General features: G+C 33.4%; 2 protein-coding genes across 2 annotated transcripts in view; one reads left to right on the forward strand and one right to left on the reverse strand.

Annotated features, from left to right (window-relative positions):
- The window catches only part of LOC115243670, an 8,001-nt gene extending 3,512 nt beyond the window's left edge, over positions 1-4,489 (forward strand). Inside the window, exons 2-4 of the mRNA XM_029820831.1 lie at positions 1,158-1,269; positions 1,666-1,885; positions 2,493-4,489. Of these exons, the coding sequence (XP_029676691.1) occupies positions 1,158-1,269; positions 1,666-1,885; positions 2,493-3,713 (1,553 nt within the window). The 3' untranslated portion in view covers positions 3,714-4,489. The remainder of the gene's footprint in view (positions 1-1,157; positions 1,270-1,665; positions 1,886-2,492) is intronic.
- LOC115243590 overlaps positions 1-17,446 on the reverse strand; it is a 273,190-nt gene that overhangs the window by 177,341 nt on the left and 78,403 nt on the right. The window lies entirely within an intron of this gene.

The following is a 17,446-nucleotide window of genomic DNA, read 5'->3' on the forward strand; positions in this document are numbered from 1 at the left end:
AGTAATAAAATAAAAGTTATAATATATATAAATATATAATTAAAAAATTATTGAAAAAATAATAACAAACAGTGGAAAAATTAACATGATAGTAGAGCCTGAAACGATGTCACTCTGTTTTAAACAAAAACATAAATCCTCCGAGTTAAACTCATTTTTTTTTGTCGCATATAGAATTAAATCCAGTTAAAATCAACTAGTCAAGAATAAATATTTCTTTAACATCAAAGTGATTTGATAGCTAGAGTTTTCCCGCAAAACAAAATAAACGAAATAGAATACGACGAAAAATGGCCGTAGAAATGATATACATGCATCTCTGTATGCGCATGTACACGGGTGTCGGGCACAGTTGACGAATCAAAAGTAAATACCAGCAAATGGACTCTACATGGGGAAGGGGGAACGACGACGGTTCCCGCTTTACTACGCTTTTATCTTTTCAATTACCATCCGTGCCTCGCTGGCAATTAAATATCGTTAAACTGTGCTCCGATTGCGGCTGAGAGCGTGCAGCTCCGACCTGACTATATGTCGCCGAAGCGACTCGTTTCATTGTACGTTTACGAGCTAGCACGTGTTACGCGAATTTCATTCTCCCTCCCGCATTTATCGCCTTCACGCTTTGCTGCGCAAACAATCTTTTTATATTAGCACTGTATTTAATCAATGAGATATCAAAATTAAATCCAGAAATATTGAAATGCATTATAGTCACATTTGTTGAAAAGTTGGAGTGGCAAAAAATAAATAATATAAATTGAAAAGAAGAAATAATAAACGATGATAAAGATTCAACAACAAAAATAAAAGATGATTGATAAATATCTTGTGATAGATAATAAATGAGTATTTAAATTGTAAATTGAAAATATAATTGCTATAGTAAGTTAATATTTATGTATTTGTTAATGACGCAATTAAAGTTTAATAACCATGTGCATAGTTACTTTGGCATAAAATTAACATATCTTCAAGTTTGACGAACGAAGAAGCCAGGAGACGCATGGCAAGAGACATTAACTGGCTCTTTGACAAGGACGCCTAGCTCTTCAAGTGGTCCAATTTACTTCGTATTATATGTTCGAAGTGTAACCAAGTGCGGTGATTAACCCTCGCCTTTAGGGCCAAGTATACAGCAACTGTCTTGTTTGCAGATTATACTGACTCAAGACAGCTCGAGAAGAACCTCGCGGTTTCAAGGCAGAGAAACAACATTCAGTGGTTACCGAATTACAACTGGAAACCACCCGAGCATTATGGCCTGAGGTATTCCGGTAAACCGCAGTCAGTCACTGCGTTCATCCAATACACAAAATATTTATAAAATTCTCATTTTAATTCCTATTCTGTGGAAAAATCTTGCGTTTAAATTAAGAAAATACATAATAATATAAAATATACATAATATATACATAATAATAATATAAAAAATATAATCTCTCTTTCTCTCTCCAAGAATTAGATAAATCATAAGACTGTTCGAGAAATAATTTTTTATGAAGATCATCAAAAGAGGCGCGATATATATTTACTCATTTTCTCGCTTATAGCAAGAAATAATAATTATAAATTATGAGTAAATAAATCTTTAAGCGAGACAATCTATATGAAATAATAGATTATTGCAAATAAAATTAAACGGAGCTGGTTATTCTCCAACAGGAAAGAATCGACGGAGAAAAAAGCAGGGATAGAATTTACAAAACCAGAGAATCCGGAACAAAGGATAGCGGATCCATGGATAAAGAAAATGCAAGAGATAAGCCGACAGAAGAGAGAAAAATGGGTACCATACAAAAGAAACGAGAACGAAAAACTCGCCCTCGACATTGTCGAAGAAACTACGAGAGCGAACAAACTTACGAACGATGAATCGATCACGGTGAGAATATAAGGAAATTGCTCTTTTTATAGAGGTAACGTTACGTTAATGCACATGTACTTTTAACGCTACTATACTTTGATACAGAGTATCCAGGAAAACTACAAAGACAAATTATTCTTTGATATACTTCATAGTTCTTGTATCATGACGTTATAATATCATACATTATAAACTTTCATAATGTGTTATTATTAATAATTTTTATATATTTTATATACCAATGTTTTTTGGAGAGGAAAAACGCAGAATATGATGAAAATGTAAAGAAAACAGAATTATATATAAATTCAAATTATTAGAATATCTCTAAAGATAATTAAAAAAAAATAAAGTTACTAATCAATTAATAAAATAATTAGTGTTAATCAATATATTTTCAGAGTCTATTTGTAATATATATTCGTAAATCTGTTTTATGTAAAACTAGCTTTGCAAAACTCTTCTCATAACTTAAACATCATTTTGAAAATTTTTTATACAGTTATAAAATCATAAAAGCAGTGCTCTTTACAAACTTTATAAAAAGATAAAAAACATAAGAGTGAGACATATAAGTCTTAAACTCATAAAAAAATTGTTATATATATAATTATTCTTATTACAGCAACTTGATCCTACTATTCTGATGACACTCGCACAACCTTCAATCGATCAAGACAGTGCAAGCGCGAAAGATCTCCACGATTCTTCCTTGTTACAATCTGCGGATGCAAATGTCGATGGATCAAATAGAAAACTCGATCTATGGAATGTGAGCGTAGAAAATCCGTCTGCAGAAATTATTCAAGAGGCACACGTTGTGTCTCATCAACGATATAAGGACTACGAAATATCTGATATAAAGGAAGAGCCATTCGACGCAGAGAACACAACTGTGGCGGATTATGCAAGAAGCGAACTTGAGGAGGATCGCTCGCTCACCTCCAAAATAGATTCGCATTCTAAAGAATCGATCTCGCAAGAATCGAAAATTCAACCTAGTTCTGATAATACGCGTAGAAATATCAAGAAATATTCAAATAGCGGTGAGAATTTAAATTATAAGAGTAATTCTGAAGAATCTCCTGTGAGGGAATATCCCAGACAACCCAATCTCTCTCAAAATGATAAAGAGAAAAACAGCAAGGACAGTAAGAGGCATGACGAGAAGATCGTAACGACGAAACTATTGACGCGAAAGAGCAATGAGGAGGGGGACGATGCGAAGGAGAAGGACACGACAGGGCGACCGCTGAATCATGGAGGATCGTTTCAGCCTGGTAGATGGGGTATGAGCATTTTGTCGCCGCCTATGGAATTTCTAGAGAATATATTCCGACTACCGATGCACCGGAAAAATAAGGAGCATACCGAAGGCAAGAAAGACGAAAAGCACGATTTGGTTGGTCAATGGGGCATGAGTGTCACCTCACTTCCGAAGGAATTCCTCGAGGATATCTTGATGCATCAAACACACGGAGCTAAACACTTGACCGTGAAACCGGGATCAAGGCCGAGCCAAGTCAAAGGATCTTCCCAATCATTAACTCACCCAAGCTATGAGAATTCGCAAGCAGACTCGACGCAGCGATTAATAATTGACGAGCATAATAAGGAACTAGCTGAGACTTCATACGGAAAAGTTTCAAACGATTTTGACCCTTCTCGATATCCAAAACTCAATTATTGGAACAATTATAGAACAAATATTGATCTTAACAATCGCCTGTTTCTAAGAAATCTAAAATTTCTAACGCAAGCTTTGCAATCGTATATTGAACAGAATGATGTAGATATACCAATATCTTGTTGTATACAAGTTCCATACGTCCCATTCCGTATCTAAAAAAAGCTTTTCATTAAATTGCTTTTACTTTATCTTATTTTTGTTATATTCGAATTGAGTAACTATATGAAAATTTATCGCCAAATAATAATCGTCTAAAGATTTTAAATAAGATGCTTTAAATCAGATATATTCCTTCATATAATTGATTAATGATATCGCAAATAATAGTAATTATTTAATTTTTAATGAAAATTAAATAATTTTAAATGTCATTCGATTAAATCCCATTTCTACAAAATAATAATTTTTTTTCATATGCTTTTATGTCAAGTATTTGGCCAAAACACAGATAATTAAAAAATATTATCAAATGCAATAACTTTATTATTCAACATGCTTTTCTGGTATATCTGGACATCATTAAATAATTTCTTTCTTATTAGTTATATTAAAAATACACACGACGCGAAATCGTAAAATGCATTTTAATGATCGTACTTATGTCGTATAACAAAATTGTAATTTCCATCATGAAAGTCAAATAAACAGTTGATTTATTACTAACAATATGATAACATTATGCACCCAATAAACACAAAGCACAAAAACAACTTTGGATAAGGTCCTTTTGATAGAGTAATACGAAAATATTCTCAATTTCTTATTGATATAAAATAATAGAAAAACTATATAATATTCTAGTAAAATTATATCAGTCAAATAAAATTACGACATTTTACATCTAGTTAAATTTCTTGACGAAATAGTGAAAAGTCCAATAATGAGAATTCCTAAATATTGTATATACAGCAATAAACCAATATACAGTTGGATACAATAAACAATTGTTTTGTTCGCTCTATTAACGCAACATGTTGACATTTCGTGATATTGTTATCTCGTGGTACCTAATTAAGCATTTTGCATGTAACCTGTAATTGTACCTTATGTACCCATATTAATTGTACAAATCGGTATGTTTGTCTGATAACATCTATCGTCTACTCTTCCTTTTGCGGTCGCAGAAATTTTTTCGTCGCACAACCCGTTGCAACGAGGCAATATAAAAGTTGTTGAGGAAAAACACGCAGGAAATAAAACGACGTTTTACTAGAGTAAGCCTGAGAAAAGCAACGTTCTTGGAAAAGAAATCCTTAGACATGGCAATAAATTCTTTCGCAACATTAAAAACACGCGTCAGACTGCGCCCTTAAGTTTTTCATCAAGTATGACCGCACAAATATTTGTACAAATCCTATATAACTCTACAAAATAATATTTCCTTTTATTTCTTAATATTTAATACACATCGTTTTGCATATATTTCTTTACAAAAGCGAATATTTGTACAAATATATATGATGGTTGATGCATGATTTTATTTCTATTGATTTTCATTCGCACTTGTATTGTTAAGAAACTGTCGCTATAAAATTTCTCAATCCCACAAATAATTTCCAAAGACTTTTACAATAAAAAGCAAACTAAAAATCTCAAAAGTCAAATCAAGTTAAAAACAATCATTCTTTCGAGGTAAAAAAATATATTCACTTGACGGAGAAGAAAGAGTATGACGTTGAAGATCATAGCGAGAATAAATTCAGATATTGAATTAACAGTTACAATCTTCATACATTGTATGAAATGTTAGCCCGTGATTCATCTTTTATTCAAAGGCACAAATCTGCTGCTGCGAATGAGCAAACGTGACGGCAGAGCTTTTACATGAACTAACAAAAGAGATCGGCTACACAACGATAGTTGTAGCATTAGGTTCTGACACGGAAAATTATCAACTATATATTTCAGTGCAAAAATCAATATCTCAAAATGTCCAAATTAAGATAATACAAGATAGTGATTAATGCAAGTATATGATATATAATATAATTCCTATTATTTAATTTTTTAAATTAAAAGTAAAATTAAAATTTACAAAAGCCGATTCTATCGTCAAGTTAGTTAAAAATTAATATTATTATAATTAATAATTTGTGTCAATATTAATGCACGTGTATCTTGTCTAAATATCAAGTTTTGTCTAATAAAAAAAGAAGTTTGAATAAAATAATGATAATCTAAAAGTCGGCCTAACTATGTTAAAGAACTGATCTCCTGCAGAGTCATTATCTCGACACGTAAATTGCTTAATTGTTCATGCAGGCTAAAGAGAATAACGTTTAAGAGAATAATGCAGAGACTATAAAGGAAAAACCGTAGAAGAGAAACAGACAAGACGACAAGAACGAAAGGGCAATCGACGATTCTGGGAAACTCTCGGTCTCCTCGCAAAAAGTTTTTGCTATCGCCTGAACGCTCCTCGATTAAAATTACACTGAAGCCCTTTTTATTACGATTCGGTCGTAACGGATGTTTGTGAATCTTCGTTGATTGATGTAGCGCAAGAAAGGGAATATATATAATTAAATCAAAACTAGATAAGAGAGTTATATCGTTTAACGTCGAGAAATTGTAATCACGAAACAACACGTGAAAAAAGGTATTATTTTTCAAATTCGAGAGAGAAAATTTTAAAACTTGATGGGTTCCTATTCAAGCATTAAACTGAAAGCTAACACGATCAAAATTATAGTAAAATTTTCGATAAATTGACGAATCTCAATATGAAAGGACATACGGCTCCCCGAGTTTGTTATTAAAACTTTTTAATTAAAATAAATCGCGCGCGTATATATCAAAAATCGCAATTTTCTATTGCATTGAGAAAAAGCGCACAAAATTTATCATGTACTGAAAATATTCGTGCACAACTAATAAAGATTCTAAATCGTATGCCGTCGCGAGTAGGTGAGAAAACCCGCAGCTATCTTTGATGCAAAAAATTCGCGAGAAAGAAATTCGTCAGGCAAATAGAAAAGATTGGAAGAAAACGGAGCAGATTATTCGAGGCGGATTCTTGCCACAGAGCGCGCAGAAAGAATGAAATGGAGCGTCGGTGGAAAGTATCATCGCTTTATGCCACGCCACAGAGAATAAATAAATCTTCTCTCACCGTTAAAGTTCGATCGTAAAGAGGGGATTGCGATACCGCATTTTGCCATCGCGTAACAGCTTCTCCTAAAATATGTTTTCGATATCGAAATGTCGGTGATTCGCATTTTATGTTGCCCCCTGCCAATTGCGTCTAAACCAACTTCGATTAACTTACGAATTCAAGCACGCGCAACAAAAATATTCGCGAAGTAATATCAGATGTATAAACGCGAACTATACTTGCTATGTAAATGTGTAATAAAAACATAATAAAATACATAATAAAATACATAATAAAATACTAAATGACAGATAATAAATGTGGCATACACAAAATGTTGTTACAACGATGCTTAAAAAAATTAGCAACTGCAGTTTTTTGTGGTAACTATTATATATTGGCTAGTAATACAATTTAAATGACAGGAGAGAGAAAACGTTGTATTTTAAATTCCAATTATAAAAGATATCTTCAATAAATGTATATCTGAAATACATTTCAAGAGCTTCAAAAACACCAGAAGACCTATACATATATAAGGAGAGATCGCGATTATGTAAAGTCGTTCTACAAGTATTCTATTTACAGTCCAGAGAAGTACCAGAAAGCGTTCCATCGCGAAATAGAACGATCTCTTCTCAACAGATCGACCAAGTATTGTACAAGTACGAAAAATTCATCGGAGAATAAATCTGACCTATCATATCTCACTATTATATTCACTCCTATACTTTAAATCAGAAAACGATATATCATATGTTCCCAACAACACGGCTTATAAGTAGCCCTCTACGTAAAATACAGAATAAAAATGCTCAATAAAAATAAATAAAAAAGATAAAAATGAATTTTTAACAAAACACGATTTCTCTGTTGGATAACATCTCAAAATAGATGTTCTCAAAATAGATAATATTCAACGTCATGTAAGTACACGGGTCTATTTACGTGTTCACGTTATACATACATACATTAAACTGCACGTGCTATATACATACACGTCGTAATCATAAACGATATAATGTCGATGTAAACACAACCAAAATAATCGTTTTACATGCTCGTCTTGTATAATTGGAAATGCAATTACGTCTGTTTTTTTTTTTTTTTTTTTTTTTTTAAGGGTATGCTTGTTAACTGGACCCATATACGCAGGTAAATTATGAAGACTTGCACGCGACATTAACCACTCGCTTTTGCGTTTTAACGCGATAATTGCACCGCAAACGATCATTTCTCATTCGCCCGCGGCGCAGCAAACCGCTTCAGAAAAACAAACATCGTATTCGCTAACAACATTCCGTTATTCTCGCCGTATTATGGTCTATAATAGAGGCAGGGCGCAAATTTCATTGCGGTTGAATTGTTGACTGACAGAGTAATGTTGTATTAGTCAATCAGAACTCAACATCAGTGAGCTATGTATCATAATGTAGCGTACACACTATTAATAATGTCATTATAATAAAAATGATCAGATTAATCAAATAATAAAAAATAGTTCTTTTTAATTTGTTATAGACAGAATAAAGTCTCAATGCACAAACGGCAGAAAAATTAACTATACAATAATATTCAACATTAAATGTGAATTGTGTAAATATGAATTGTAATTTTGATGACAAATACAATGCAGAAAAAAAGAGCGGAAAAAGAAAGTTAAATTCACAACTAAATCTTTGAAAAAGACCCATCTACATTTCTGCATGCTTACACCTGTATCTACATCCTGCGTCTATTGTTGTAGACCAGCCATTATCGGGATGCTTTGTACGTTTGTCCGTGCGAGCACCTGCGGCGATAATAATCATATCTTGCGTGTGCATCTGATAATGCTTCGGTCTGTAATTACATCAGGCAAACGATCGATTCCTATAACGCACCCATAATATCGCATCATTACGTCATTATAGTAACAATCAAAGTGCAACATATTATATTGATGGTTAGGCTCCATCCTAAATATTACATTATAATGATAAAACTACATCACTAAATGTTACATCATAATGATTAAAAGGTGCTGACAGAAAATAATTTCTCTGTATACATGTAATTTCTATAAGCCAGGAGAAACATATGATATTTGATATAAATATTATGAAACAAGATAAATATTTTTGTCAATAATTTCTTCCGCACATCAATGTGATACATTTTTGTCATTCTATTTTTGTTTTATATCAAATAATTGTGAATTGTTAGTTATATTATTAAATTTAATAATTTAATAAATTTCAATTATTTTAACAAATTTAATATACGTTTGAGAGAGAAATAATGTCGAATGTGATATGTTTGTTTGGCAGAAGAAAACATCTGTTTCCAAATGATATCTTTCCATAGTTTTAATCAAGAATTTCTCTCTAAACTTTTTAATCTTTAATTAAACAGATCATAGTCTTCTTATTATCGGAGCCAGATGCGAAACTTTGTCTGTGATATCGAACTAAACAATCGTGAATAGCGGAGATACGAGAACCGAGGTAATATTCCGGCGTCCATATTACGAGGTAAGTTAAGCTCGTCGTCTCCCTTCGCTCGGACTAACCCGTATGAAACAATTGGCTCGCATCTTAATTACGCGACCATAATTTAGCAGTCGGCGCGTCCTCGAGCAGGCATTCGACCTACGCGAAATGTATGCGAGTCTGCGGATTACAGTTCGTCCTGCGAGCGGCGATTACGGCAAACAATGCCGGCGATATCGAGTGCTACGACAACTACCTGTTCGCGCACCGCTCTTGCTTCTCTCTAATATAAGCGGAAACAGAGAACTGTGCGCTTTGCCTTCAAACGCGGAAATAATTTCCGAGTCAACGTGCGTCGTTCACGAACGTACATAGTGAATCGTTTACCTTTGATTATGTGCGATAGCATTTTCTGGCGACGCCGTGCCTTATCTCTGCACAGTACATAGCTAAGCTTGCTTAATTACGCGAATAAATTTGTTCGTCATCGTGCAGTTGAGAAAAAACGTTTCTTTAAAAAAAAAAAAAGACACTGCGCTCTTGCTCTTTTGAAAATAAGTTGATTACTCAGGATTTATTGCCTCAAGGAGATTAGCATTTTTCCGCTGGAAATATCACGACTCTTTCTTCGCAAAAATGCTAAATGGTTTGAAGAGATAAACTTGCATATTAACGTTTCTGACATTTTTCTAGTGATATATACTATTATAGTGACATTTTAAAAATTATATATAATATATATATATATATTATAAACGAAAGCTTTTATTTTATAACAAATATCTAGACTTAACAACAAATTTATTAACGTTTTGTAAAACAAAACTAAATAGATAGACTATTTTACTTTATTAATTTATTAATAATGTAAAATGTAAAAAAAGAAAAAATTGGATATTATAATGTAACATAATCATTGAATGGTTACTGAAGACATTTTAGATTGAATACTAAAGATATATAAATGTGCAAAGGAATAATTGTTAAATATAGATAAAACTCACCCATAATGCATAGCCAACCAAACATGTAAGAAATGCTATCATAATTCCGTACATCATAGGTAAAGTATCCTGAACGCACTGTCCTTTCTCCATGTTGATTTTCTCAAAAGTTCACAAGACGATACGTCGTATTAATTTCGATCGATCGATCGTCTTAGCTTCGAATATTTCCTTTGTCAAGGAGAAGCATTCGCCCTGAGTAAATAAGAACCCGAATGCCCGTTGTAAGGGTATATCGATAAATCTGGCCCGGTGCAGCTATTTGCTAGGAAAAGCGTTCGACGAGGAAACACGAGCAGAGTTGCAAGCGGAAAGGAGGGAAGGATAGAGGGAAAAGAGGAGAAGACGCGAAAGACGGAGAAAGAAACAAGATGGCTCTCGTCGAGTTCTCCAAGGGAAGATTTATGGTGGTGGCCTATCGAACGCAATTCCTAACGCAGGATACACTCGGACATTTACAAAATCGCGAAACAAGCATTTTGTTCAAATTACACTACACTTCCTGCGGAATTTGTTGTTTGTTTTTGTTGTTTATATTATAAAAAAGATGAATCTTTTTACACCATCGCGTTCTATAATTATAAAATTTTAAATCTTTTCTCTCTCTCTCTCTCTCTCTCTCTCTCTCTATATATATATATTATATACTATACTAGGTTGTTAGATAAAAACATTACACCGAGCACGTATCTCAAATTTTTTTTCGCGTAATCAAACTAATTGCGCAAACAATATAATACAATACAACAATAAAAAAAATACTATAACTTTTAACTACGCGTTTCTAATAAATAAAAAAAAACATAAAAATCGATAAAAAATTATGAAATCGTCTTTAATAGAATACCACTTGTTACTTAAGTGAATAAAGAATTGACGCATTGAGATCAAACGAATCAGACCGTTTTCAGTGCAACTATGTTTGGATTAATTTTGATAAAACAATCATTATTAAAGTTTATAAGATTTCGTAAACATCTCAGTTTTGCAAAATTGAATATTACACATAAACTTATTTCAATCTTAATTCCCAAGAAAAAAGTGTATATAATTTTTAATTATTATTTATATAAATTAAAAATATATACTATACTAGGTTGTTAGATAAAAACATTACACCGAGCACGTATCTCAAATTTTTTTTCGCGTAATCAAACTAATTGCGCAAACAATATAATACAATACAACAATAAAAAAAATACTATAACTTTTAACTACGCGTTTCTAATAAATAAAAAAAAACATAAAAATCGATAAAAAATTATGAAATCGTCTTTAATAGAATACCACTTGTTACTTAAGTGAATAAAGAATTGACGCATTGAGATCAAACGAATCAGACCGTTTGTCAGTTGAAGATTAAAACTGATTCAATCGCAACGACTTGTCTGCGTCATTTCGTACCAACGATGCCGCGACCCGTTTTCAACGATGAAGTCGTTCTCGGGCATCCATCTCGAGGAATCGTCGGTGACATCGAAGAGAAAAGCTCTCTCTCATTCTCGACATTTGAAAGTTCACTTGGCAGCGAGACGAATGGAAGGGTTTCCTTCGTATCTCGCTTCGATCAAAGCCGGTCGATCACCGTCACTGAATTCGCGAGGAAAACGCGAGGTTGAAGAACCGAGATGGAAATTCCACCTTGTACGAGACACGGACAGCCACTGGTCTCTAGTTTTGGCTAGCGTTTCTAGTCGCTCCCAGACGCACTGGACGCGGAAACGCGTATTAATAGTCCGAGAGAAACGGAATCTGGGTGGTCAAAATGTGCGGAGAGAAACGGCTAGCAGATAGACACCGATGGTGGTTATAGACAAACGTGCAAGATGTCCGTGGTCAAGATGAATTCAACGTCGATTCATTTGGTTTAACAAACGTACGAACGGTATCGATCAATACCAAAAAGACTACAAAAGTATCGATCATGTGGCTTCATAGAATTAAAATGACAAATTCGTAATTTACGTAGTAATTTTTATGCAATTATTAGACTCATTTTACATGCAAACATATTAAATATTATACAGATATGTAAATTTATGCGATACAATAGAATGGAATTATGTATTTATTATCAAAATTATTTTATCGCATTGCCAACACTCTGATCATTCAAATCTAATTCAAGCACTACCAGAATAATCGCAGTGAATATCGATGAACGCGAATGGGAAAAAGCTTAATAATGAAAATGCCATTTCAAATTCAATTACAATGGACATAGCCTACATATATAGTCATTTACCGCCGCAAAATTCTTTTATGAGCAGATAATTTAATAATAAAATAAATAAATATATATTGTTTGTCGATGATGACGTATAGATATATGCAAATAATTTATTCAATATATACCGCCTTGATTTGCCAATTCTATGTTTGACATTCAAAACGTATCGCAAAATTCTCCTTTCCAATTTAAATTTTTAATTAACTAAGACCATCATTATTCGAGAAAACTACACTTACATTCGATATGTGCAAATAAGTAAAATGTTTATCTCGTAAAATATATATTAAACATATATGATATATATGTATATAAAAATAAATTATTTATAAATAGAAATTCACGCGCGCGTAGAACTACATACAAGTGTGACAGATTCGTCAATGATGAAAGTGTTCCCTTCAGCCGCAGTTCTCTACGGCCAAAAGATGATCTTGCGAGCTCGAGATCGACGTTCGCGCATAAAATGCAATTTGGCGTATGTCAGGCCGTCATGACCACCGGCTACTGTGTCGTTGATGTTGCCGCTACTACCGATGGCGGCGTAACAAAATTTAATTGGATTTATCGATCGGTTTTCTCATTCCCATTTCCCGCACAGACACCAGAGGCTAGTATCCCGTTGCCGGCGATTCGTTGACGCCATTGCATCGGTAGCGAGATATCTACGCGAAAATCCACCGGCAAATCGGTAATCAACGTTGTAAGCCCAACGAACGAGATAATTTTCTATTCGCTTGACCACAGATGCGTGTGCCTATAAAGACCATCATGTAATAGCTCGGTCCAGTTCGTCGCGTAACAAGCGATACATCCGCTTATCCATTCCAAATCCGTGCAAATCCGTTAGTAAAATATCCAAAGTTCGATATATTTGTATTTATCCGAAACGTGCGCGATTTTTTGAAAATTGTGTATTTATCTGAAGTATATTCGATTTTTTGAAAAAATTGTCAGCGATATTCTTTCTATTCACAGCCAATGTGTGGATCTTACTCTTATTATAATTTCCTTTGATTACATAAACTGTAGCTATTATGATTGTTCATAATTCGATAGCATATTTTTAGAAGTTAAAATACAACGAATTATTCTTACAGACTGCTTTGTGTCTGTGTTTTGAAATATATACAAAAAAAAACAATGTGCGCAATCATGTTTAGGATATGAGAGAAAGACCAATAAGCGGTGGATGAATATCAATGCGCATATCTCTGTTTATGCAGCAGTAATATCATGGACGCGGACATGTATTTCAAAGAAAATGCAAGGAATGTCAAGTTGTCGGAATGGGTGTATTGCACCGTCCTGAAAAGTAAACAAAAATCCTATATAAGGTCATGCCGAGTAGGCTGATCACGTTTCAGCCACTGTTATGTTTCTGACAGTTTGAAATTTGAAACTGTCATATGTGTGAAGTTTTCGTGATACGCCCTGAAGACGACGTGTTGAAAAAATCAATAATGATGAGACGTGATGCACTAAAATATATATGTGTGTGTATGTATATATATATACACTAAACACAAACGTAAAATGAAACAAATATGTTTAAAATAAAATATACATTTAAGATGTTTTATGTGTATAACGGCCTATGCAGTATTTTAATTAAGAGCGCAATAAATTTTAATATAATAATACATTAAAAATCGAAGAGATAAAATTTTACTTTATGTTCTATATAAAAGGTCGTAGCTTTTATATATATTTTCTTTTTTCAGCTCTTATTGTTAGCTCGTAATATTTTTAAGAAATAGAATATATGAGAGAGAGAAAAGAATTTTGATATCTAAATTTTCAAATGTAGATAAGAATATTTCCGTATTTAACATTTATCGAAGATACAATTTGCAGCTTGTCTGTTGAAGACAGAGAAGGAACAGACATAACCGATGACTGTCCTATGTACAGTCGGTGCTATACCATCTACAGCAACTTGTTATCAAAACTACGAAGGGTAAAGCAGATCACTGCAACTGGCAAAATCTGATGCTCTCAGTCGGAAAATAATTTCTGTTTAGACATTAGTTACCAATTGAGTAAAAGAAAGATACATATATATATATGATGTAAGATAATAAAAAATAACAATTTACATCTTTAATTAATTGACTTCATTTAGACTTGTAATTATATACAAGACTAAACGAGTCTTTTTCTTTTAATTTCTTTTTATATGTATCCTTTCAAAAAAAAATAAATTTTTAAATTTCTATTCTATAAATATTATCTAACAAAATATAATCAGAAGAAAATAAAAAGAAAAATCTAACTAAACAAAAATAAAATTAGAAAAGAGAATAAAAAAGATATAGAAAATATAACTAAAAAAAAAAAGAAAAAAGGAAAATCAATTCTATGCAAATCAAAAAAGTGCAGTAGAAATTTCTAGATGTATCACATTATGTCAATATGTTATCATTTATCATATTCTGCAGCTATCGATTGTAAATGCATGCAAATATTTCTTATGAACAAATACATTTAAAAAACTAATTATTTAAAATGGAGTAAATATAATACCTCACTGTAAAAAATAACAGATAATGAATCTAATAATAGATATAGTATTATACATTCAGATTTCTTAACAAATCATTGGTTTCTAGTATCCTATATGAAGAAAATTATATTTCTAATTTGAATAATTATACTTTATAGATTTTATAGATTTTCTATTTTTTTACGAATTTATTTTATACATTACGAAAAAAATTATAAATTGATTTAAAAATTCGAGGAAAACAAAACAAATTTTCTGTAAGAGGGACAAGACGAATTTTTTGACCGACAGTACCAGCTCACTGTTCTTGCTTGATGACTATTAAGCGAATGGGAAATAATGTTTTGATGCTTCTCTGCGTTTTTGTATATAAACAACGCGACTTATTCGATTCGCAAGGCATGAACGCCCATAACGATCATGGTGTTTTCTTGTTGGATATAATATTAAGACGCGAGTTAACTCATCTTTTTTTTACTCTACCTATCTACTTCTTACTCAACATCACCTCTGCACTTTAAGAACGCGGGAAACAACTCGGATCGTTAAAGTCCTGTCGCATGAACCTCGAATAACAAACGAGTGCACTGACTTTTTCATAGCATCGACTTACTATTCTAGTAAGTAAAGTAACGTTTTGCCCCACGTGCGTTCAAGCGCGTGATCATAAAGTTATATTCTCTTAAGGAAAAAAATATTAAGCACGTACATAATTAAATAAAAAATTCTCGAATAATAGAGAGAGAGAGAGAAGGAGAGTTACATTATTAAAAATGCAGTCAGATGCATTTCAAGAATGTCGGAGCATAAAATTTTTTAACGGATATATTAAATTTTTCGTCATTAAAATTATGAAAAAAAAATAAAAGAATAGAAAATAAAAAAAGATTAAAGAAAGCAATGACAAAAATAAACATAGCTATCGAGTAAAGCTGCTTTATATGGCAACTTACTTATGCGGTAACTCGTTTCAAGAAAGCAGTTTTCTATCACGATTTATTCGCTCCCAGGAAATATAAAAGGTTCAACACGTTTTGTCTATATCGGGATACTTACTCAATAGAAACGAACGCAAGACAGAAGAAAAGTAAAAAGATAAAAATGCGAAGAATCACTTTTATAGCCAAATTAGGCTACATAAGTATCGCAACTTATTAATTAATTATTTCGCAAACCGGGCTGTCTTGCACTAATTTTAAAACAAAATCAAGAGCAGATGAAACTTTTTAAGAAGTTAAAAGTTCGTTTTAAACCTGCCAACAAAAGATAATTTCTACAAACGTACCCGCGCGTTTTCTTTGAAAGAAACGCGCAAACACAATTTTTTTTTTTTCATGCTTGTCAAGACATCACTCGACTTTAAGATTCAGACTTAGCTTACCGTCGACGTAGTTATCCGAACACCAGGAACCTTCTTCCCTCCGAGACCAGTGAGTCCTCCCAGACATCTTCTGGCACATTCGGGATCGTTGTCCTCGCAGATGGGGCATCCCGTGGTGGAGGCGCCGCCTCGCTCTCTAAGGACATGGTTACTGCTGGTCGTGTAACCTTGATCGGAGCTGGCGTTCGAGTTCGGCCTGGAATCGTCGGAGCTGTCGAATGGCTTAATGTTCCTCGGCCGATGGATGATTCCCACCGGCTCCCATATCTCGCTCGTCGACGACGCATAATAATTGTTTTCTTTGGTCTCGCGGCTCCTCTCATCAACGACCTTACCGCCACGAGCGACGGTGACCTCTTCCTTCGTCACGATGGACGATTTCACGCTCAAGGATGTCTCGAGTCGCACCGGAGCCCTTCAGAACCATGCCAATTTACAAGATAGCAATGTGGATCTTGTATGAATTGTGTATCTTTGAATGATACATGAATTCGCGAATAATAAGTAGTAACATCGATAAATATGTCAGCAACATGGCATATATTAGCATCAATATTATAATTCGGAAGTAAACTAGCTATTATAGTTAACGCGATGAATAAAGAATTTGACCTACGTTACAAACAGCGGATATGTATAATACGTTAATGCAAAACTGTCGGAAACTGATGTTTGTTTCGACCGGAAAGAAGGTAAAAATACGAGTAAATTCGTATGCACGATAGGGAAAGATCCACAATGCTACCTTAGAATCCCAGCCTTGACGAGAATCTGGTTGAGAAGATCGCACGGTGGGACCTGGCCGGTTATCATGGCTTCTCGTATAGCGACTCCGTCCGGCCCCTCGAGGGGGATCGGTACACCGTTTATCAGCAGGACTTCCTCCTCTCTCACGCAGGACTTTTTCTCGCAGTCCACAACCTTGACACCGGGTCCGAGTATAGACTCCACCGTGGATTGAATCTCGTGGTCGTCCATTCCTAAGAACGTAAGCTTCCTCGTACTGACTATCTTTTTTTGTCATTATCGACACCTCGTGCGAATTTAATATTAATATTTAAACTTTATTCTACATTTATTACTTTATATACGAACTTTTTAGGGTCAATATTAGAGATAAATTTGCGAAGATTTTATAATTCTGATTTTAAAGAGTATTTTTTTTTATTTGTATTTCAGATGTTTAGAGAAATTTATAGTTGG

Source organism: Formica exsecta, unplaced genomic scaffold (assembly GCF_003651465.1).
Source record: "Formica exsecta isolate Colony F162 unplaced genomic scaffold, ASM365146v1 scaffold72, whole genome shotgun sequence".
NCBI lineage: Eukaryota > Metazoa > Arthropoda > Insecta > Hymenoptera > Formicidae > Formica > Formica exsecta.